The sequence below is a fragment of the Heptranchias perlo genome, chromosome 33 (assembly GCF_035084215.1).
Source record: "Heptranchias perlo isolate sHepPer1 chromosome 33, sHepPer1.hap1, whole genome shotgun sequence".
NCBI classification, from domain to species: Eukaryota; Metazoa; Chordata; class Chondrichthyes; order Hexanchiformes; family Hexanchidae; genus Heptranchias; species Heptranchias perlo.
The window spans coordinates 5,063,702-5,088,600 of NC_090357.1; the positions used below are offsets into that span (position 1 = coordinate 5,063,702).

Sequence of the window (24,899 nt, forward strand, 5' to 3'; positions counted from 1 at the left end):
AACTTTGGTGTCCGGGATCTTTTGCATAGAATTTTACAGCACAGAACCAGGCCATTCGGCCCAACTAGTCTATGCCGATGTTTATGGTCCACATGAGCCTCCTCCCCTCCCCCCCCCCCCCCCCCACTTCATCTCACGCTAACAACATGTCTTATCTTGCCATCTGATCTTCATTAGTCATCTCAGGCAGCTCAGGTGAAAGTGATTCATTTTCTTAATGTAACATGAATATGTTGTCCAAGTTTCACAGGCGTAAAGCAGAGTTGTCGGAACAGCAGCCCTGTATATTTTGAACTTGATCTGCAGACAGATGTCTCTCTTGTCCCAGAGGCGCTGATGGAGTTTGCCAAAAGCTAAACTGGCTTTAGCGATTCTGCAGGATGCTTCTATATCGATCTGGACTTCTCTAGATAGGATGCTGCCAGGTAGGTGAATTTGTCCACAACCTGCAGCATGTAATCACCGATAGTGATGATTGGCGTAGCGTGATTCTTGCCTGGAGTGCACCATTGCCTTCTTAAGGCTGTTGTCAAGCCAAATTGGAGGTAAGCTGTTGCAAGGTGGTTCATGATTGTTTACATATCCTGGGAGTGGGCCAAAGGAACACTGTCGTCAGCAAGTAGGAATTCACCAACCATCTCTTCCAGGACCTTTGTTTTAACTTGTTCTCTAAGATTGAAGAGCTGTTCATGAGTCCTGAATCTGATCTTGACTCTGATTTCAAGATTATTGAAAGCCAGAGAATTGTGACTCTCTAGAATATATTGCCAGCTCGTGTTGGGGGGTTGCTGACTCTCTGCCTTCAAGAGGGAGCTGGACCAGTTCCTGACTGGGGCAGAGATCACATCATATAGAAGGTAAGTGTCTTGATGGATAACATTTGGCCCATGTGACCTCCTGGACTGGTTTCAATTGCCTGAGGGGGTCGGAGAGGAATTTTACAGAGTATTTTTTTCATTTATTGGGCCTGGGTTTTTTCTCTGTTTTTTTTTGCATCTCCCAGCTGCGGCGGGGGTGGAAGGAAGTGTCTAGTCGTGATGCTACAGCCATCGTGTTGTGGGACTGGGTTGATGGACCAGCTGGTCTTTTCCTACCCGTCAGATTTGAATGCTCGTATGCTCGAGAAGCATAATAGCAAACAAAACGCAGGAGAGCGATGGTGTAAGGTGGCATCCTTGCTTGATGCCGAGGGCGCTTCATTGTGGCTCAGGTGGACGTTAAAGATCCCACAGCACTATTCAAAGAAGGGCAAGGAGTTCTCCCAGTATTCTGGACAACTTTCCTTCCTCAACCAGCACCACCAAAAACAGATTCGTTATTGAGGGTTCTTGTTGTTCTCTTTAAGTGTCCCATTCTTCATGGACTGGTTTCTTTTAAATTGACAATGAATGACTGATTCTGGAAACTGGAGAGGAGGGGGAAAACTGTTGCAGGACTGCAGCCTGTGGATCTGAGCGAATGATCTCTACGTCTTTGTGTGTCTCTCTCCACTCCAGTATCTGCTGGTGTAGTGACAACTGCCGCATGGCTGACACGTGCTGACTTTCACATTGCACGGGCAATTATTTGCAGTGGATCACTAAGAAACGCTGCAGCTATTGTTAGAAAAACCTTAATAAATATATGTTGCAAAATCTCAGTGGAAGATTTTTTCATCATCATCAGTGGGGCAAGGGATTTGGCACATTCCTTTCCACAACGACTGCTGTGAATTTGTACACTTTCCATGTGTAATAGAATTTGATGCCTGAGTATTGAAATTTTTGCATAAAAAATTCTGGAGGCCATGAAAATCCTGGTTTCTGAGCAATAACAAATCACTTTCCTTAATCCTCAGGTTAGTTATGGGAACTGTTAGCCTCGCCTCTGAGTCGGAAGGTTGTGGGCTCAAGCCCCACTCCAGGTACTTGAGCACATAATCTGGGCCGACACTCCAATGCAGTACTGAGGGAGTGCTGCACTGTCGGAGGTGCCATTTTTTGGATGAGACATTAAACCAAGGCCCAGTCTGCCCTCTCAGGTGGATGTAAAAGATCCTATGGCACTATTTAAAAGAAGAGCAAGGGAGTTGTCCCTGGTGTCCTGGCCAACATTTATCCCTCAACTATCATCACTAAAACAGATTATCTGGTCATTATCACATTGCTGTTTGTGGGACCTTGCTGTATGAAAATTGTCTGCCAGATTTCCTATATTGCAACAGTGACAACACTTCAAAACTACTTCATTGGCTGTGAAGCACTTTGGGAACGTCCTGAGGTCATGAAAGGAGCTATATATAAATGCAAGTTCTTTTTTTTTCTTTTCAACAATATCACTTAATTTTGTGTGGCATCTTATCATAAAAGATCTCAAAGCACTTCAGACAATGAATTACTTTTTTGAAGTTCAGAGACCTGTTATGTAGGCAAATGTAGCCCCAATGTCACTTGGCACCAGACCAGCCTTTTGTTTTGTACCTAAGTGGTCTGTTACAGACAAATTACAGCATAGAAATAGGCCATTCGGCACGACAGGTCTAAGCCGGTGTTTATGCTCCACACAAACCTCCTCACTCCCTAATTCATCTCACCCAGTCAACATATCCTTCTATTCCTTTCTCCTTCATGTATTTATCTGGCTTCCCCTTAAATGCATATACGCTATTCGCCTCAACCACCCCGTGTGGTAGCAAGTTGCACATTATAACCACTCTAACCACTATCTGGGTTAAGTTGGAATCATCTAATGTCAGTCCACAGTTGCCGTTGGGGAATGGGTTTTCCTCCTTGTGCTTCATATTCCAGATCCGTTTGAAATGTTGTTGGACTTGTGATGAATCATTGCTCTGACATTGACCTGTTTTCAGGGTCGGAATTATGGGAAATCCATCGGATGGCTTCCACGGAAAAACCATTGCCATGACGATATCTAACTTCTGGGCTGATGTGACAATATGCGAAAGCAAGAAAGTCGTAAGTGAAATCTATGCGTGATTGAGGAAGGTAACTAGTGCAGAATAGGCACACTGAAAAAGTAGAGGCTGTTTCTTTTTTCTATTTGCAGTAAAATGACTCCTGTTAATTGTACTCCCAAACTCAGAAGAGCGCGACAGCAGCGAAACAATTTTGCCACACCAGCCAGCGTTGTGGCTTTGGAGGCATTTTAAAGTGTTAAGTGGTTAGATTTAATAACATTACAGTACGTGTGCTCTTGTGTTGGTTTCAAAGACACATATGCATTAAAAATGTTGTAATCTTTTAAGTATGATGCGTTTAAAGGGCCATGAAATTGAGACTGTACAGCGAAACGGTGCAAATTGCTCCCATTTCACAGTTTGAATTTGGAAAAGGAAATTAAGAGTGTGCATTTAGAAAACTTAAAGTAGCAACAGTATCCTGTAATGTAATTTCTTGAAGTGACAGATTTATATTGTAAATTTTGTGGGGACGAAAAACTAGCTTACTGGTTTAAGTTGGGCTGTTACAACTAATTGACCATCCAACACAGAAAGGGGCCATTCAGCCCATCGCACTTGCACTGGCTCTCAAGAGCTGATCACGTCTTTCCATTCCCCTGCTATCTCCCCAAACAGTCTTAAATTTTTTTTTCAAATATTTATCCATTTCCATTTTAGCAGCTATTACGATTCTGCTTCCACTGATGTTCCTGGTCAGACATTCCATGTTCTAACAAGCTTTTAAAAAAACCCAACAAACTAGTCACAAAGCATCTTTTTTCAATCTTTTGGTATGATGCGTTAGTGACTGACTCACTTACCGTACCAAAACCCCTTGCAATTTTGAACACCTCTATCAGACCATCTCTTAATCTTCTCTGTTCTAACAAGAAGATCCACTGTTTTTATAGTCTCTCCTCATAACTGAAACCTTTCATCCCCGGTATCATCTTAGTAAGTTTTTTCTGTACCTTCTCCATGGCCTTTCCTAAAGTAGGGCGCCCAATATTCTAACTGAGGCCTAACCAATGATTTGTAGAGGTGTAGTATTATATCTTTGCTTTTGTACTCTTTGTACCCAATGTATAAAACTTAAGTCGCAGAGGACAACCCTGGGGTGCGGAGGGGAAAATCCACTAGCATCCCATTCATGATTGCTGTCCAGTGGACTTCAGGAAAGAGCGTGCATGTGTGTATATATACATACATATGTCAGGTAGGGATAGGCTGAGGCACGGTTGTAACTGCTCCCACAGTCAGATAGCCCACCTGAGACTCACTATCTGAGCTCGCACGTGAAGAATGGCCACTTGGGTGAGAATTCAGGGGGCTGCTTGTTCCCGTGGAATGGTATCCCAGCATGAGTCTGCACCTTCAGGAGAGGAGGGGGAGAAAATTAGAGAAAAAGAAAGTCGTGTGCTCTTCTGAGGGCTAAGCCTACTGAGGATTTCCCACATAGAGTGTCTTTAAGTTCCTACTCTAACGTTGCTTTCTGTATTTGAATTCCCCAGGTGCTGATACCCCATCCTCTCAATGACCCCACAGAGTTTGGTAGCTTGCAAGATTTACATGGGATCAGTCGGAAGGAAGGGTTTGTAACTCTTTAACTTTTGTAAGCACAGTTTTGGTGCAGGCAACTGTTTCACCGTTGGACGTCAGCAGTTCGGAGGAGGTGCAAAGTAACATTTTAATTTCAGCATAAGGATATGTAACTTTGGCAAAAGAACCAGGGGGGAGATGAGGAGTTTTTTTTTTAACGCAGTGAGTTGTTATGATCTGGAATGCACTGCCTGAAAGAGCAGTGGAAGCAGATTCAATAATAACTTTCAACAGGGAATTGGATAAATACTTGAAAAGGAAAATTTGCAGGGTTATGGGGAAAGAGCAAGGGAGAGGAACTAATTGGATAATTCATTCAAAGAGCTGACGCAGGCATGATGGGCAGATTGGCCTCCTTCTGTACTGTATCATTCTATGATTCTTACGTCATTGGTTGCTGGTTTATTAGCGCACACGTTTAGTGTTTATTAAAAAATATTCCATTCTTCATTGATGATTTTTACAAGATGAGCACATTATCCTTCCCTGCCTGCAAACAATGAAAATACACAGTACTCCAATTAAGAAGTGAGTCTGTTTAAAAGAGTTACTTTATTTTCTTCCCCCTTTCAGCCCTTCTCCTGTGGGTGGCGAGTCGCACTGGGGTTCTGTTCCATGGGCAGTGGCAGTGGCAGTCCCCAAAGAATAACCTGTACACTTTTAATCTCCATTGGGACGTTGAGCGTGCGCAGGATATTTGATTGATTGTGGAGGAAGGCGACATTGAGGATTTGTCCAATCCTTCCCTCCACTGAGAGATCCACACACTAACAGGGAGGGCCAGTGAGTGGGATTACTGGCTGATTTTTAAAATTTGTTTTTTTTTAATCCCAATTAATTCGGCCAGGGATTAACTGAACCCAACTGTGGCACAAGACTGAGATGGGCTAACTTGGCACAGGCCCGGGATCAAAAGCAGTTACTTTTTAAAGGGGCGGTGTCTTGCATTGGGAGGTGTTGAAGAGAGTATGCGGTTACCCTGACAGGAAAGCAACCTGGTGCAGGTGTGTCCATGAAGTCCGGCCAGCTCAGAAACCGATACTAAAATCAAACAAAAATAATTTTACAGCAAAGCAGTTTTTAGGAAGTTGTGCAGGTGTAGTTTGCGTACAACAGCTTTACTTTTAGGTTATAAGGAGCAAAGCAGCAGATGGAGTGTTCAGATCATGGACCTTAGCTATCTCTTTCTTGCCCACACACCACCGAAAATATGATGGTATGCTGCTTATTAATGTGAAAACGTCTGTAAATGGGGATTTGTTGAGGTACAGTTCCACGGGTGTCAAACAGACGTCTGGAAATTTGGCTAGTTGGGTATGTCTAGACCGTGAGCTTGGGCTGGCTATTCAACAGAGGATGGGGATTATCACAGCCAAGGCTGATTCTAGCGAATGGCAAAATTAAACTCATCAAACCAGACATAGCAAGTAATATTAGGCATTAGGAGGACACTGGCATGGCTGCTTTTATTGCCCATACTTACTTGCCCAGAGGAGTAGTGATTGCTTCCACAACTGAGTGACTTGTTAGGCCCACTTCAGAGGTCATTGAAGAGTCAGCCACACAATGTGGGACTTGAGTCTTGTGTAGGCTTGACCAGGTAGGCCTGGCATACTCCTTTCCCTCAACGGGATTAGTGAACCTTTGGGATTTTTACAATAATGCAGCACCTTTCGTGGTCATTTTTCTTTTTCTGATGCTAGGCCCAGATTTATTACCATGGTGGGAATTGAATTCACTACCATCTGGCTTGTTAAACTAGTACCATAACCACTACACCACAAATCAATGTCAGATATAGTGCGATGCCGATCCAGTCAGGATTTGACTCTGAAATTTCTTCAGAGAATGAGGAAAGAATCGAGGCCTGAATTAATTTTAATTGTTCAGAACGGCGTTGGTCTGTCCTCTTGGCACAGAATGGGGTAAAGCACTTGGCAGGGAACAAAAAAAACCTGTGGGGAAGGAAGTAACAAACCAGCTAAACTGAGGTCTTCTTTTGCAGTTATCTGGGTGGCCTGAGGTTACTTCAAGCAACCTGCAAGAAGTTCTACCAATACTGTTCTGAACAAGGGTAAGAAATTGTGAGACGTTAAACCGAGGCCCCGTCTGCCCTCTCAGGTAGATGTAAAAGATCCCACGGCCACTATTTCAAAGAAGAGCAGGGGATTCCTCCCCGGTGTCCTGGCCAATATTTATCCCTCAACCAATACCTAAAACCTAGTGCTTTGGGATGTCCTAAGGTTGTGGAAGATGCTATAGAAATGCAAGATCTTTCCTTCTATTTTTTGGACAGACTTGCAGGTCAAACTGATACATCACGACAGAGAGCTGGCCAATCAGAAGTGCGTGACATATGTCATGCTTGATCTCTCCATCGAGCCTGTTGATGGACTTTTTAAAATTTTGCTCTTCAAAAGTTGCAGTAATAGTCTAGATAGCAGCGTGAATCGTTCTTTAGCGATTTGAGGGACAACATTGCCCAATTTTCTTCCCTCCTCCCCTGAAGGTGCTGATTTTTTCTGGAGTACAGTTCCAACCCTCCGGTCCCTCACCCAAATGGTCATTCTTCACTTGTGAAACCAGATGGGGACTGTTGGCAAGCTATTCAACTGAGAGGGGAAGCATCACAGCCGAGCCTGAACCTGCCCTAACCTGATGTCCATGCATATGCAGGAATCCTGGCTGAATCTCTGCTCCCCCTCTGCCTCCACAGCCCAGGGATACTGAGATCAATTGTACCAACTCACCTGTTGCCATGCCTGAGATCAGCTGATGAACCAGGATTGAACCTGGTGCCGGCCTAGTCTGAGCGGCTCAATACACCAGCATGTAGTCTATCAACCTAATGAGCTGTGTGCACCTTATTCTTAATTGATGGAATATCAGAAAAGGTTTTTTGCTGTTGCTGGAGTTTGAATCGAATGTGTGACGTCTTTGTCCACTGGTGTCCTGACGATGTGTTGTATTGTCGATGACATCCAAGGCCACCAGGAGATGACCATGAGCAAAGGCAGAAAAGTTAGAGTCCATCTGGACCGTGTCAGCACCTGGCAGAAGTTCCAGGAGTTGCCTACCATCTCAGTCAGGAAACTGAATGGGGGAACAGGAGACAAGAAAAGGAAGAAGAAAATCTAAGTCCAGTTGTAGCCGATATTTAAAAAATCTTATATCTCGTTCATATCATTCAGAATGTTCTGACCAACGTTCAATGCTAAAACAGATTAACTGGTCATTTATTTTGCTGTTTGTGGGATCTTGTGCATAAATTGATTGCTGTGTTTTCCTACAAGACAATAATGATTACACTTCAAAAGTAATTCATTGGCTCTGAAATGCTTGTAACATCCTAAGGATGTGAAAAACGCCACATAAATCTTTATGGAAATCCTTAATTGTTTTGCTATATTACTTTTTCATTGATCAGTATCGGGTTTAATTTCCCCTGTGCGCTACTTTTCTGCTCTGGTTAATGTGTTCGACACAGTCCTTAACTATTGGGTTACTGAGTAAATTACTAGTATACTACAAAAAGTACAGAGCAATTTACGCCCGTGAAAGTGAATAGGATTTTATTATAAGTCAGCACAATGCTTTCACTGATACTAATATCTAACACACTTTGACATTTTGCTGGGATAATGATCACAAAATTAACTGACGGTCTAAGGGTATATATTTTACCCTAACCTTTTTGTTCTATCAGTGAAAATCTAGGGAGATCTGTTATGTCAAATCAAGCTTAATTTTTTTTCAAGGAGATAAAATTCTTCTATTGATTTGAAGAGGCACACTCTATATTTTTTCTGCAGTTCAATTAAATCTATTGTTTTAACAAACTTGATTGTTCTTATTTGCAGAATCGCCTTGGCCAAACGAAACTTCACCCTGAAATATGACACTAATATACCAAGGCAGGTGGTAAGTACATTCATGAGCAAATTCAGATATGGTGATATTTAATATTCTTGTTTTGAAGTGAAGGAATTACCAAATATTTAGGTCAAGGCAGGACTTGGACTTAACACTGGCGTACTAGATTGAGAAGACTGCATTCAGTAGTGACTGCAGACATGTAACTGAGTGGTGAATGTGTAACAGAAAGATATGCTGATAGGGTGAGATAAAGTAGGGTGGAAGGAGGCTCGTGCGGAGCATAACCATCGGCATAGACCTGTCGGGACGAACGGCCTGTTTCTGTGCTGTAAATTCTGTGTAATCCTATGAGTGTGCTGCAGCATTTACACATGCTGGTTAGAATGTGCTTCTACCCTCAAAAGCTTATTAAGGAGGCATTTCTTATGACTCGCCCATTGGCCATTCTTCATGTGAATCTGGACAATCGGTGCAGGATTTTCCCCCCTGCCGTTGGAGGAGGGATGGATCAGGACTTCCACCCTCACCGTGACCCCGACTCATTTTCCTGGGCTGAAGGGTGGGATGCCCGACAGCTCGAGGGACCCTGCCGTTGCTGGGGTAAGCAGTGCCGTGGCAGGACTGCTGCTGAAGCATCGGAAGAAGAGGAGGGCAAAAAAGCACCCCGACAATCAGACTGAGGTGTGGTCAGTGATCAGGCCCTATGGAGACCAGCTGGTCTTTTCCTGACTGTCAATTTTGTATGTTCGTATGTTTTCGACCCCCGCTACAAGCTCCATACATTTGCCACCGATTCCATCCCCTCCCTGGCCATTATCTCAGGCTGAACCAGACTGGTCGCAATCTCAGCATCCTATTTGACACCAAGCTGAACTCCTGACCACACACCCTCTTGATCATAAAGACGCCCTACTTCCACCTCAGTAACATCGCCCGCCTCCTCCCCGCCTCAGCATTGCTGAAACACTCGTCCGTGTCTTTGTCACCTCCAGATTCGACTATTCCAATGCTCTCTTGGCTGGCATCCCATCCTCCACCCTCCGTAAACTTTAGCTGATCCAAAACTCTGTTGCCCATATCCTATGCCGCACCAAGTCCCGCTCACCCATCACCCCTGTCCTCGCAGACCTACAGTGGCTCACTGTCCCTCAAAACCTTCAATTTAAAATTCTCATCTTCGTGTTTAAATCTTCACTAAAACTAAAATGCTTTACCCCTCCCTATCTCAGTAACTTCTTCCAGTCCTAAACCCCCCAAACTTTCCACTTCTCCGAACGGCCTTTTGTACACCTCCCTCTCCCTTTGCTCCACCATTGGCAGCCGGGTCTTCTGCTGCCTAGGCTCCATGCTTTGGAATCTAAGCACCTCCACCTCCCTCTCCTCCTTGAAACCCAACTCTTTGACCAAGCTTTCGGATGCCCCTCCTACTATCTTGTTCTTTGGCTCGGCATCCATTTATTTCTGATTATGTTTCTCTAAAGCGCCAGGGGATGTCTTTCTATATAAATGCAAGTTGTTGTTTTCTTGCTGGTGAGGTAGTTGGAGGGTCGGGTGGCTGGAGTTGAGCAGGAGCATGTGGATGGTAAAGGAGACAAGTAAATGAGGGACAAACTGGTGATCCTGGTCTGTGTGGCTCAACTGCTTACTCCATAAATTGGTGAACTATTGGGGTGATCATGTTGGGAGTATTTTCAGCGTAGCTTTGGGATGCTAATTTTTCTAATTTTCTCTGTGACTTTGTCTTTCTACAGGGCCTTGCTGGAAGCAGGTTGGTGTTTTTAAGCAAATTCATTGGCTTATATATTTCTTTTAGTAAGCATTGTTGTATGTCGTCTAAATCCTTAGACTGATGCCACTGCTCAGGAACTCTTCCCCTCAGCCAATGTGTGTAAAGTACAGACTGTGCCACTGTTAGATCTTCTGATAGCATCGCAGCAATGCTACCGAAATGTCAAGAGTAGCTTGTTACTGTGGTACTAATAAAATATACACTATAAGGTAATCATAGATTAATGATAGAAACACCTGCTCTGCTTGTCTGCACTTTCTTTCCTATTTTCTCTTTCTCTCCTATATTTTCCATTTTGAGTTTTTAGAATATTTATTACATGTATTCATAGAATTACAGCACAGAAACAGACCATTCGGCTAAATGATGGTGTTTATGCTCCACATGAGCCTCCTCCCACCCTACTTCATCTCACCCTATCTGCATATCCTTCTATTCCTTTCTCCCTCGTACTTATTTAGCTTATCATTAAATGCATCTATGCTATTCACCTCAACTATTCCACGTGGTAGTAAGTTCCACATTCTAACCACTCTTGGGTAAAGAAGTTTCTCCTGAATTCCCTATTGGATTTATTAGTGAATAACTTATATTTATGGCCACTAGGTTTGGACTCTCCCACAAGTGGAAATATCTTCTCAACGTCTTCCCTATTAAACCCCATCATAATTTTAAAGACCTCTATCAGGTCACCCCTCAGCCTTCTCTTTTTCAGAGTAAAGAGCCCCGGCTTGTCCAGTCTTATCTGATAGTTATAAAGGCGCGAGGGGAGATAATAAGGCTGGAGGAGCGTGAATACAGCAAAGTCGTGGAGGGATTTGACAAAGATGACTATTTTAAATTTGATTCAGTGGGGGACGAGGTGCTAATGTAGGTCAGTGTGGATGTGCTGCTAACACTAAGAAAATCATTGGTAGTAATTATGCTGTTTATAAGCTTGCCTGTCTGCTACAAAACAAAAGATTTGACCTCTCGGTGAGACCCAAATTCAAGTTATAGTTGTGTTTTGCATTTGCCTGACTTCCTCACAATGGGGAGAATCAGAAAGGATCAGCCAGCTCACTTGGGAAAGTTCAGAGCAGTTATATCTTATACTGCTCAAACATGCCTCAACACTGTCACTATTCATCACAACCTTGACATATTATGACTTAAACCTCAGAAATTCTTCGATTCAAAGTCTTCAGTATTTATTTGAGAAGCAGCTGTTACCCCTGGAGCCCTTGTGCTAGTTTAGACAGATGAAACTCTTTTTTTTTTGGCACTTAATCTTTATTTTCTTCTTGTCTCCCTGGTAAAGTTAATCATAATTGGCAGAACTTTATTTTAAAAGTTCAAACTTTTATTTGGTCTCCTCTTTTGTGTCAGGTATATATCTCAGACCAGTGTAGCATGTAGTCTAACTGCTCACAAGCCTCTGTCAGTGGTGCTCTATATCGGCCCCCTGAGTATGAGCCTCTCATATTGATGTCCCTTCTGATTTATTTATCTTCCCCCTTTCCTCCACAAACAACTTGACTCAGCTTGGTTCCCTCTTTTATGGGTCACTGGGAGCTAGGATAGTGGATGCAAGCCTGTGTTTAATCAGTTCACATCATATAGTGTGTGTGCACCATGGCTCACTTGGTAGCACTCTCGCCTCTGAGTCAGTAGGTTGTGGGTTCAAGTCTCACTCCAGAGAATTGAGTACAAAATTTAGGCGGACACTCCATTGCAGTATTAAGGGAGTGCTGTGCTGTCTTTCGGATGAGATGTTAAACCAAGGCCCTGTCTGCCCTCTCAGGTGGACTTAAAAGATTCCATGGCACTCTTTTGAAGGCGAGCAGGGGAGTTTTCCCAGGTGTCCTAGCCAATATTTATCCCTCAACCAACATCACAAAAACAGATTATCTTGCTGTGTGCAAATTGGCTGTCATGTTTCCTACGTTATAACAGTGGCTACATTGCAGCCAGTATAGCCACTGCAAAGTGAAAGGCGCAATATAAATGTAAATCTTTCTTTTACACAGTCTTCCTTCTCTCTATTCCCGCAGTGTTGAAATGAAGATACATTGTACCATCTGTTCCTCTTCACGGAATCTTTCCCAGCACCCCAACACTCTGGAGTCCCTTAACTCTCTGTCCTTCTACAATGTACAGACTTTTTAAAACCCAAGCTTGGTGTCATCTAGCTCACCTTCTGTCCTACTCTTTCCAACCTCGAGTGCCTCCTGCACTATGGGTCTTGTGCTTTCAACTCAGTTTCTCAATGGTAAAAAAGCATGTTACATTACATGTAGTTCACATCTATTGCAAAATCCCCACGTCCTGAATATATTGGTAGAGTTATGAAATAGTCTCAATTTTACATCTTCTGTTTACAATGTGATTTTTCTTTTTACAGTGCTATTGTGTCGGCCACACTTAAGTGCTTGATGAAATTCTATGATTTAATTGATGACGTGAGTAATCATTATGTGCTGGCTTTTATTTTTTTCTTCTTCAATAGTTTTACAGCGCCAGAATGGAAGGCCGACTAGAGTAATTTCATGGACTTTTTTTTCACTTGCCAATTTTCCCTCCTCACTTGAAGGCACTGACTTCTTGATGGAGCATGAGGGCAAATTTTCCACTTGCACAATTACCATGCTAAGCCATTGTCCACTGAGAGGGCATATCAAGCAATTGTGTGCACATTCCATCATTTTGCTTCCGTTAAAATGAATAGACAGAAGGCTGTGGGCTGTACACACACCGCTTTCTGATGTGCACTCCTGGTGTACGGGAGCACGCATGTTGTAAATTTACCTTCTAGTTCCATAGGCACCGATCGCCCTCCAGTGTCTCAGCCAAAAAGCTAATATTCACGTGTGAACCTAGACATTAAGGAATCAATGTTACTCTGGGAGACCTTTACCCCATTAGCCTAGGCTGGATTTGAACCCTGGTCACAGAGCACAATGCACCAACCTGCTGTACCACACAGTCCCTTCACTAAATATCTGTTCTAGGGTAGATAGAAGGAACAAGGGAAACTAGTGCACAGATAGTTCACAAAGTATCTTAATGGAATAAAGATTTAACAATCCCATCTTTCAGTCTTTGAGACTAATTTAGTTTCTTTGACAGGATTTGCCAAAGCCACTCAGGGCGAACTTCATTCTGAATGTAGAGACCGAAGAGCTAGTTATTACAGCAGGACTCCAGGATCGAGTGGTCCAGGTACAGTTAAAATATCATAAATACAATGGATTGAAGTGAATGAAATTCAAATTATTTATCTTGGTTGGTAGCATTCAATTCTGAGTCAGAAGATCGTGGGATAGAATGAGCGGGCAATAGGCAGTCCCATCCTTGGCTGATTTTTGCAGTCGTCAGATTGTTCTATCCGTCTTTTGGATGAGACGTTAAATCAAAGCCCCGTCTGCACTCTCAGGTGGACGTAAACGATTCCATGGCACTATTCGAAGAAGAGCAGGGGAATTCTCTCTGGTGTCCTGGCCAATATTTATCCCTCCACCAATATCACTAGAACAGATTATCTGGTCACTTATCCCATTACTGTTTGTGGGACCTTGCTGTGCGCAAATTGGCAGCTGCGATTTTACATTACAACAGTGACTGCTTCAAAAGTACTTAATTGGCTGTAAAGTGCTTTGGGACATCTTGAGGTCATGAAGGTGTTGTATAAATACAAGTCTTTTTTCTTTATTAAAAAGGGACCATCATATTAAAATTAGGCTGTGATGACATCATTCAGACAGCCAGGGGTACAAATTTTTCGGCGCCTGATGTGGCAGCAACACGCCTCCGAACCAGGAGGCCCGAGGCTGGCCCAAAATTGGGCTTTGGGCCTTATCTAAATAGTTAGGGCGAGCTTCTGCTCAAATGAATTTCGGGCCATCTGTTTCGTCGGCAGCAACTTCAGGTGAGTACCAGGGCTACTCTTGAAAGAAGTACAGGGAGTTCTCCCAGTGTCCTGGCCGACATTCTTACCTCAACAAACACCACCAAAAATAGGTTAATTGTTCATTTTTCTTATTGCTGTTTGTGAGACCTTGCTGTGTTCAAAGTGGCTAGTGCATTTGCCTTCATAACAAGAGTCAATGCACTTCAAAGTTATCTTTTGTATGTTGAAGCACTTTGAGACATTTCAGTTTAAGTTACAGTGTCAGTGAATATAACAGAAATACAATGTACATTGGGTTTAGGTTGTGTGTATTGCTTAAAATGTCTCTGCCAAAATGGCCCAAAAATGAAACTTTTATCTGAATTTAGGTTTATGAGGGGCTTGTTTACATGGATTTCAGCAAGGAACTCATGGAAAAACAAGGTTATGGTAAGGGAGTGTTTGAAAATGAATGGATTTGTCTATGCACCATCACAGAATCTGTAAAATCATGCTTTTATGCTACAATCGTTCTTGACTTACCATTGAAAAAGCATTACCTCTGGCAGTGTGGCTGTGTTCCATTTATGTGAAGGAGCTTTAGATATTTTTATAATTTCTCCATCCCTTCCCTGCTACCAGTTTCTAATCTTATTCTTTAGATCCATCTCCGCCTTGAGTCATTCTCTGATCACTCACGTCATTCATCAACCAAGAGTTGGGATGCACAAAAGATTGATGACTTCAATCTCATTTTGTGATGCAGCCCAGAAGCTCTGGAGGACCTTTGCTCATTGCTGCAGCTGGAACTCCAGACCAGCGCAAGAGCAAAGACCACGGTCACACTTGTGGAGAAGGTCACAAATCTTAGCTCTTTTGTGACCGACTCATTGCAGGGAGAACCACTAGAGACTTCTGCCACATAAGTCAATTTTCTGTCCCTACTTGCATCAGGAAGCCACTAATGCCCTGTTTTCCAGGGCTGCATAATTCATCAAATTTGACCATGGTCCCAGACAAATCAATGAATGTGTTATAGCTATAAACTTCTACATTGCAGGATTTCCCAGGATTCTTTGGGCAATCAACTGTGCTCAGGTACATAACGAACATGCAAAAATGATGGACAGGAAAAGACCCACTGGTCCATCTAGCCTGTCCCATATAGTTATAATTCCTTGTGCATCATAATACAGACACACCCCACCCCACCAAGTAATCTCCTGGGAGAGGCAAACAAAAAACAAATAAAAGTCCAGGCCAGTTATGGAAAATTCCACTCCTCTTAGGCGATCAAAACTAGTCCAGGAGATCACATTGGCCCTGATTTACGTTACAGGATACCTACCTCTTGTATGAGAGGATCTCCGTCCCTGCCAGAAACAGGTCCAGCTCTCGCTTGAAGGAATTCAGCGTCCACCGCACGAGCCGGCAGCCTGCACCGCAGGTCCACTATTCTCTGGGAAAGGAAGAACCGCCTAACATCCAATCTAGTCCTGCCCTTACATAACTTGTAAGCATGACCCCCTGGTCCTCCCTAAGCTATTCAGTAGAAATAATTGGTCCACATGAACATAATCTAGTCAACTTCGTTATTTTATAAACCTCGATCAAATCACCCCTGAGCTATACACGCCCTGTTTGTCAACCCTTAATATTATGTAACAGAATGGATTTCACTCTCTGGACGTACAATTACTATGCAATTACAAGTACCTAGTGCTGCTTGTGAATGGAAAGTATGCTGGGAGCCGCCCTGATTATTTTATCCTGCAGCTTTTTTAAACCAAGGGCAAGAGTCAGGATGGCTCTTTGGAGACAAAGTATACCCACTCCTCTCATGGCTCGTGACACCACCGTGTTAGGCTAGCACTGTCGCAGAGGAGCGTTATAATGAGTCACACATCAGAACTGGAATGTGAGCAAATTAGTTATGCTGAAAGGGGTGCCCTACAGTCTCCTCCTAACACTGTCTCATGAATTATAGTCACCCATTGTGTACTAAATAGTTTTGCTCTCCAAATAGGCCAACAGTTAGAATCCCAGAGGAGGAAGGAGAGGCAGATGTTGACAGACTTGAGGCCGAAAATCAGGCCCATAAAGAGGATGCAGCAGGTGCAAATGCAACAGCAGCAAGAGAACTTCACAGGAAGTTTATTTGGGACACCATCACTGAAGCATAAATCCCCATTGTCACATCACAGAGCAGCACCACATAGAATGACCTTTTCCTAAAGTCCCACCATTCCTCCTTGTATCTAGCAACAATAGTAGAACGCAATGGCAAAACAGTCCAGTCATAGCAAAGGGAACACATTCTTCTTTAATGTCTCCAGAAATCAAGCGTCCGATTAATCATTCCAGTAAGCTCATTATTTCTTTTTATTCACTGGGATATGGGTGACGCTGGCAAGGCTGGCATTTACTGCCCATCCCTAGTTGCCCTTGAGAAGGTGCTGGTGGGCTTTTGTCTTGAACCGCTGCAATCCGTGTGGTGAAGTTTCTCACACAGTGCTGCTAGGTAGGGAGTTGTAGGATTTTGACCCAGTGACGATGAAGGAATGACGATGTAAGTCCAGGTCAGGATGTTGTGTGATGGAGGGGTTCTTGGAGGTCATGCTATTCCCGTACACCTGCTGCCCTTGGCCTTCTAGGTGGTGGAGATCACAGATTTGGTTAGGTTCTTTACCTTTTGATGTGCTTGATATCGTTTATTTTCTCTTCTCTACTTGTAGGATGCTATGTTAATATGGATGTAAGCTGTTCACCACACTTCTGGCTTGCTTATATGGGAGACCCAAGTGATTCTGGAAAGATTCATAGTAACGTGCGACAGAGATGGCTCAACGGTTAGTAACGACCAGTGCTGACAGAAGATTAAAGTGATTTTATTTGCTTTATTAGACACAAGCACCATAGAATAGAGTATTGACCTTAATCCCACCAGTAAATACACAAGAGAATGTGATATCATGGCGGGTACGTAATTCCAGTTTCTGTTTACTTATGGAAAACTTATGTTTGATAAGGCTCCAGTGAAGCGCCTTGGGAGGTTTTACTACATTAAAGGCGCTATATAAATGCAAGTTGTTGTTATTGTTGTTAACCATTTGCTTTTGTTACAAAGTGTACGTGGGGAGAAATGCCTGCAGTAATTTCATTTGTGTGAAAGGGTATCCCAGCAAAGGCAAATATTGTGTCTCTTCAAGAGACAAAACCAGAACAGTGCTAACTGTGAACAGCTAGGCACGATTCGGTGCCCTTACATACGAATGTATGAAAAAGGACAGGGAAAGACTAGGTGGTCCATTGAACCCATTCTGTACCCTGATATCACCTCGACCTCCCACCCCCATGCCATCTCCTGGCAAAGAAAGAAAGACGCGTTTATATAGCGCCTGTCACAACCTCAGGACGTCCTAAAGTGCTTTACAGCCAATTAAGTACTTTTGAAGTGTAATCACTGTTGTAATTTAGAAAAGGGGAGAAAAAAATCCTAGACCAATTTAGAAAACAAAACTCTGGGAAGTTCCTCTCTGACTCCCAAGGGTAAGTTCCAGGAGTCCATGGTGACTTGGCGACACAACCCCTAATGACTCACCTACCGTCTATATATAGAGATGTTTGCCATTTGGAGGAACATGTCTTGATCCCGTTTGAGTGCTTGCAGTGAATTCACACTCACTGCCTCAGTGTACATGAAATGGGGATCCTTTTGAGCTATCCTTTTTAATAGCTTTGGTATAAAAGTCAAATCTCTGAATCTAAGGGGCTGGATTTCCCACTCTGCTGCCATGACCTTGGTGGAAGTTTGCAGGAACCCCGTTTTGTTGTTTAAATCCACCCCTTGAGATCTGAGTTTCAGTTCTCCCTTACCAGAGGCTGTTAAGGTGCTCAAGGCCTGTTCCAATTCCATTCAAAGCTCTTTGCCCTCCCATTTACCTACCCTCCTGCAAGGAGGATTTTGCCGCCTTTGTCTTCTCCTCAGACCTAAGTCTGGATGGCCATTCTGAGGGAAATTGTGAGCATGAACCCACATTCTACCACTCCATCATTCCACCATGTAGGGTAGCATTGGACCACTTTGTTCACAAGTAAGATTCATTCTAACTCTTTCAGTTTAGTTCTCACTAGCTAAGCGCTGACGGGCAGTTTGGATCAAATTCACTATTGTTGCTATTGTGTCTTTAATACGATATACATTGCTATATTGCTAATCAATTGTAATATACAGTGAGTCCTTTTTACCTTTAAGGTGATTCTGATGTTGTGGCAGCAATGAAAACCTTTGCAGAACTCACTGATCTGGCAAAGTAAGTGAGCTTTGAGAAGAGTTGCATAATTTTAGCAATTAAGTATGAAAATTCTACACATAGTAATTTCATGAGGTTAACTTAAAACCTGTTGGGTAGAATTTTCCTCCATTAATTATAAATGAGGAGAGCGGAGGAAATAAGAAGACGTTTCCAGTTAAACTTTTCAACACTGTAATAGTAGTAAGATTAGTGCCAGAATTGGCTGTGCCAGTCGTTTTGCAGTGTGCGTGAGATTTAGAGAGGAAGTATCTTAGATTAATAGTACTATCTCTTTTAAATTCTGAGATAGGTAATGCAAAGCTGATGCATCCAATAATTTTTCCTAAAAATATGGGAAACTTGAGCAGTTTATGCAGTACTTTACCATCTTTCGATATGTAGAGAAAAACACAAAATTGTGCATTCTACTCAAATAAGAACCTATCCAAAAAATATAAATTTCACACAAGGCAAAATTGGCATATGACTAAAGAAAGGCTGGCTGGTCAGCAGCAGAGTGATTAGAGGACAATTCACCTTTTATAGAGTTGACTATAAGGATCGTGCTGTTTTCGACCAGGATAGGAAAGTAGCATGCTGACTTCAGTAGGCGATACCAAAGAATAAGCATTGCTGAAACTATCGACATTGGAGTTGGCCAGTCCACCTTTGTCTAACACCTGGATAAGATGCTAGGAGCTGAGCCTTAGATTACTACCACAGTCCACAGATATTTCTTCAAGGTACTACAATAATAACAACTTGCATTAACATAGCGCCTTTAATGTAAAAAAAAGTCTTCAAATCTCTCCATTGATTTGCTCCACCTTATCTCTGCAACTTTCTCCAGTCTCATATCCCATCCTGCACCTTCTGTCCTCCAGATCTGGCCTTTTGTGCATCCCCCCTTGTTCCCCAATTGGCGGCGGACCTTGTAACTACTCTCTGGAACGCTATCCCTAAACCCCTCCACCTCTTTTCTTTTGTCTCCACCTTTAAAAATGTTCTCGCCTTCCATGGCTCGATACTTATTCCCTAGCTATTCCTATCCTTTCTTCCCCCCTCTGTAAAGTCCCTTTCTACTTTAAAGGTGCCATATAAATGCAAAGTGTTGGATGCACTCTATCTCCACATTGTTCAGTAGACATGGTTAAAATTAAGTCAAACTTTAAAAAAAAATATATTGTACCTTTTATTACCCATTTAGCAATTTGAAAATGTAAAGGTCATATACACAGGCCAGTAGCATTATCTCAGCTAGATGCAACTTCTTTGGTTCAAAATAGTTGCTTCCATTAATGTGGTCAAAACAAGAGCTCCTGAGGGTGATTATCTATTACCTTATGAATGTCAATGAATGTATCTGCCCTGACTGATGAGGTTTATAGAAAAATCACATATCTCTCAGTCAAACGGATTATATTTTCCCCTTTGCACAGGATTGCCATGGAGTCTAGAAATTGGTTTGACCTTGCTGAACTGATGAACAGAAATTTTGAGCTACGAAGGTAAGATCTTGTATTTAAAACTGGCATTCAGAGATATGATTTAAAAGAGATATGTTTAGGTAGCCTTCGCTCACTTTCTAATGGGCAGGAGTTCATAGCACATACTCATGAAAGTTTCTGGTTTTAGGTTTAAACTGATAGCCTTCCCCCGTGGAAAGTATTGAAATCTATATTTCAATAATAGATAATACTTTCATATTACATGGCTCCTGCTAGCTATTGCACATTTTTTATTTTGCTGTTTGAAGCTGCATTATATGGTGTATTGCATATTAAATAGTACAATTCGATAAACATACACAAAGAGCATCACTTAGTTTATAGTATTGTAACACTATTCAGAAAGAGATTTTGCAACGTGTTGAAATCCTACAAAATGAGCCATGGAATAGTGGAACGTGACTGCGCTCAGAATTCCCCACAGAGCAAGTTTCTGATTTGCCGAATCATTCTTGGCAGCTGCAAATGCCACATGATTTGCCCATGGATTTGGAGGCAAAACTGTAGGGATAGTCATTCCTGGACCACCCACATATGTACGTCCCTGTGGCCAGTTAGCAGCTTGCTTGGCTCAGTGCACACAGAGACAAAGGGAGGAGAATATAATAAAATGATGACTATTTTGGGAAAGGAATATATGTTCCACTGTTAATTTTGATTAGGAAATATAATGTCCTGAAAGGATTAAATAATGATACTTCAATTTTCCAAGCATCTGTACAAATGCTTTCTGTTTGTTTAAGGTCCATATACACAGATGCTTGTTTGGGCCAAGGAAATCTGAGGATGGTGCATCTTGCCAGAAAGGTATTCTTTAAAATAGTTTCATTTAGGGCTTTTTAAATCTCTATTTTGTATGTGTTTTTTTAAAATATAACAATAGTTCATGAATACTAATGTAATAAAGCATTTAAACACTGTGCAGAACCAGCTGCATAACAAGTGATAATGTCACAACTGTGTTACGTCCAGTTCAAGTCCAAGACTTGATGAATTGTTGTGACATTGGGATGCATTTCCTTTTCTTTTTGGCTAAATATAATTTAAAATTTCAAAAACATTGGTATAAAGAAAACTGAAGGAAGTGGATCATACAATCTGACTGAATAATTAAAGATGGAAGACCTACTTTATACTTGTGTCAGTCACATACATACTGTAGCTTCACTTACAGTCTGCTTTCTGGTGACTTAGTGGACAATAATGAACTTTTTTTTTAGGATGTTTAAAAACAAATTAAATAAAAATCATCCCTTTAAAAATTGATTCCAAGATTACATAGTACTGATGAAAATTTTAAGAACTAATGAATCCCTCATTAAAATGTTATTATTTGAAAGGTGCAAAATTTACATAAGTACATACCTTCAATTTCATTAACAGTCAGAATTAACATGTTCCGTTAAGTTGCCTATTTAATTTTAGATACGATTTTGTAAAAGCTTGATGTGTAGCATAGTGATTTCTGAAAAAATTCACCTGTGTATCTGTTACTTCTTGCAGTTTGGTTCCGTAGTAAAGCTTCCTGGCAGTGGGGGAGCAGTGATTGGTCTCTGTCTAGATCCTGACAACCTGGTACGTTCAAATAATTCTCTGTGCATTGAGGTGGATCAGTTGCTGGGGTTATGAGTTAAAGGAGAAATGAACTGAACTCACTTTTGCTTTGAGAGCATTTAGAAGCACACATGCACCACCAGTTTAGGCAACAGTTAACTGCCAATGGGATCAACAGGGAGTTTATTTTTTTGTAGCAGCATAATCCCTTGACTAGATTAGTTTTGCAACAAACTCCTAGCCAGCTATTGGTCTCTGTTTATTATTACCCTGTTTTACTGAAGGTCTCCTTAAATTGGATTTATTATATTACTGACATGGATTTCCATATTCTTTCTAGGTCGCGTTAAAGAAGGCGTTCCAGGAAGCTGGGTTTGTTATCTGTGATGTTGTTCCATATGATCCTTGAATTTTATTCAAGAAATGACAGAAGAAAATTTCTACTTATTGATAATGATAGTATTAATTGTGAATAGCAAAATTAGTGGGAAATTAGGTTTAAATGAACAAATGCAATGAAAAAATGATTCCTTTAGGCTTGAATTAGAAAACTGAAGAAAACTACTATAATTGGTACAATTCTTTTAAATGCTATTAGCTTAGTATTTTGGAAAATATTTTATTTTGCAATGGATTATTATTCATGGCTGCCTGATGCTGGTGTAATGTTCAGACAACCGAGAAATGACACAAACATACGTCATAGTAACTAGTATACAATTTCCCAATTTCATAAAAGCCTGTTAACGATCCATCAGACTGATTTGCTCAGTTGCTAATAGTGACACAGGTGAGTATTTTTGTTTGGTATTCCCAAACCCCAAATACAAGATACTGGCTCCAGTTAATCATGTAATTATTTTTTTAAAACTGCTACCTCAAAATTTAATAGATTATAATGACGAATAAATCCAGTTTGATATACTGTAACGAAACAAGGACTGTCTAGTATCAATCTATACTTGTCACTGCAAAAATCATTTGAAGATTTCTTTAGTATTGAAGTGCAGCACAGGTTACCCCAGTATCGTTGCAAAATACAGCTTCTGTAGGTAAGGTAACCTCTGCAGGCAGTAATAGGAATTTAGATACGATGTGTATTCTCTGTTACTTTATTCAATTTTTCCTGCAAAGCGCAATTCTAACACACAGATGCTTGTTTGCAAAGGAGCTATACAGATTGATTGGCAGAATCTGTGTGTTTCTATATCTATCAAAATCTAGATATTTCTGGGTAATCACACAATACTATATTGTGCAAGAAAAAACATAAAAAGCAACTTAATTTGTGAGGTAATGAGTATATAAACTGCTGTATTCATATGCAATATTCGCTACAGGTCTAGTACCATCTACCAGTGACTGTTCAGAGGGATAAAATCGCCAGGAATTCTTGCCGCATCAAATGTGGGTTAATTGTTAGACAGGTTTTCACTATGCTTAACATGCAAAGAGGAAAAAACATGCTTGTGTTACATTCAGGTAAAGTAAAACAAAATAGATGATGACGACACCCATTTTTAGATGTCCAGTGTCTCTCATCTGGTGCAGGACATTGGAGCACCAACATATGGTACTGTGGAGTGCAAGGATGCAAGATCAACCCTCCTTCCACTTAGTTGAGTTCCCAATCTGAGCCATGTTGCTTTGGTAAAGGATTGAACATTTTTTGCCTCTCTGATTTATTCAGAGCAGAAGTCAGGCTTTACTTAAGCCTTTTCTGGCTCAGTCTCTGCTTTCTTGCTGACTCATTCACTCACTGCTCTCCAGCTCCGACAGTGGCAAGTGCTACATGTACATAGGAACAGATAATGCTCCAGCCTGTGCTCTGGATGGCTGTGTTCAAGGAATCCATATCTAATCTAGCGATTCCCTCTACTGCAGAATGTAGCCCAGGTGCATCACTCACATGGAAAGGAAAACCGAAGGGAGAGTTGTTGGCTGCTATTCTGTTTGCCTATTTAAGAGGTGCTTTGGTGTAGGCCTGGGAGCAGGTTGATTGGCTCCTGGGATTGCGTAGCCTGAAAAGACCTGTACAGCAAAGGAAAGGGGGGAAAGAAGGACTTAACATCAAAAATGTCCATCTGCCATGCACTCTGAAATATAACACTAAATTGAGAGGAAGGGGGAATGTTTGTATTTAAATCATATGCTTTTTTTCTGAGGCTGACTACATATATCTTACTAATTATGAGCACCTCTTGCTGGTATCCCTTTCACAAATAATTGATTTAACAGCACTAGCTTTAAACAAAGTATCCCTACTTGGCACTAAGATTCCCTCTCCCCTTTCCATTAGTTTCATGAGTTACACAGAGAACGGAGTAGTAGAGTGATTATAAGGCTACAACATAACAGGGTTCAGATGACAGTCATCAGATTACAAAGATTGGAAATCACTTCAGGGCCTCTGCTTTGTCAATACAGAATGTAAATTTGACAGGGTGCTTCCCTTCATTCTTTGAGTCTAATAATTGCAGCAGCACTTTAAATTTGTCAAAAATGTACTTGCCATTGATTTACCTGTAAATTCTACTGCTAGTACATTGTAACCTTCCATGTATATAAAACAAAACTTCAACAAACATTCATTAATTCCCTCCTATAGAAAAGACAAAGACTAGCAAACTTAATTCTGGAAGGGAAGTCAAGAATGTGAATCACGCCAGTCTGGATTTTAAACTCAGGTTCCAGTTAGTACTCCAAATACGTTATCTGACAGAGTGTGACGATTCATCAAGCTTCCCTAAAGTTTCCACTAATTGTTTTCTTTGTATGTGGCAAACAAACTGTCATGGTATGCTGCAGAGGTTGTGCTGCTCCGGGACCCACACCCTCCGTGATCGCGACCCCACCCCTCCCAAGCAATTTGCTTATCTGGCAACAGCTCCGGTCCGATTTTCAGGCTTCAATCCGGCAAACTGCGTCGGGACGCCTGTTTGGTGCCCATCAGCTCACCTGCCAAATTTAAATGCCAAAATCGCAGGGACCTCTTCGCTTGTGGAATGTTTGGACGACCAGCGCACTCCGCCATCCAAAAGTCAAAATCTACCCCAATAAGTTCTAGGTTTGCACATCTATAAAAGAGTTCCCATAATGCATTGACAATACTGTGATATTATGTGCATATTGCTCTCATGTGGTCTTAATAATGAAAGATAGAGAGATTGCATATCTTTATTTTATGGTACTTGTTCTCCTCTTATGCATCAATATATCTGGTATAATTATGTTGAGGTGCTGATTGATCAATTAGTTTCTCTATGATGGATTTAAACGTATTTTTTAATTACATGAGAAAAAATACAACTACCTGAAACTTTTTACATAGTCTGTCAAAAAGCTGCCTTTGCTTCACACTTGAAATGTCAGAATTTTAAATTGCCCACCTCAATTATGATACATAAATAAATGTATGGATATTGTATGCTGAATCATACTGAATACATGTGTCAAATTAGTTCCTCCTGTA

General features: G+C 41.6%; 2 protein-coding genes across 5 annotated transcripts in view; both read left to right on the forward strand.

Annotated features, from left to right (window-relative positions):
- Window positions 1-24,887, forward strand: part of gkup (glucuronokinase with putative uridyl pyrophosphorylase) — a 38,298-nt gene extending 13,411 nt beyond the window's left edge. The window contains exons 10-24 of one of the 4 annotated variants that reach the window (XM_067970904.1): window positions 2,849-2,954; window positions 4,450-4,529; window positions 6,543-6,611; window positions 8,398-8,458; window positions 10,165-10,181; window positions 12,586-12,643; window positions 13,311-13,403; window positions 14,460-14,520; window positions 16,806-16,919; window positions 18,326-18,383; window positions 19,805-19,873; window positions 20,617-20,680; window positions 21,377-21,448; window positions 21,768-21,799; window positions 22,768-24,887. In XM_067970904.1, the coding sequence (XP_067827005.1) occupies window positions 2,849-2,954; window positions 4,450-4,529; window positions 6,543-6,611; window positions 8,398-8,458; window positions 10,165-10,181; window positions 12,586-12,643; window positions 13,311-13,403; window positions 14,460-14,520; window positions 16,806-16,919; window positions 18,326-18,383; window positions 19,805-19,873; window positions 20,617-20,680; window positions 21,377-21,448; window positions 21,768-21,799; window positions 22,768-22,789 (976 nt within the window). In that variant the 3' untranslated portion in view covers window positions 22,790-24,887. The other 3 variants (XM_067970905.1, XM_067970903.1, XM_067970906.1) reach the window with 3 other exon arrangements.
- LOC137301416 (carotenoid-cleaving dioxygenase, mitochondrial-like) overlaps window positions 22,816-24,899 on the forward strand; it is a 51,204-nt gene continuing 49,120 nt past the window's right edge. Inside the window, exon 1 of the mRNA XM_067970908.1 lies at window positions 22,816-22,834. The gene's annotated coding sequence lies outside the window, so the exon portion shown is untranslated. The remainder of the gene's footprint in view (window positions 22,835-24,899) is intronic.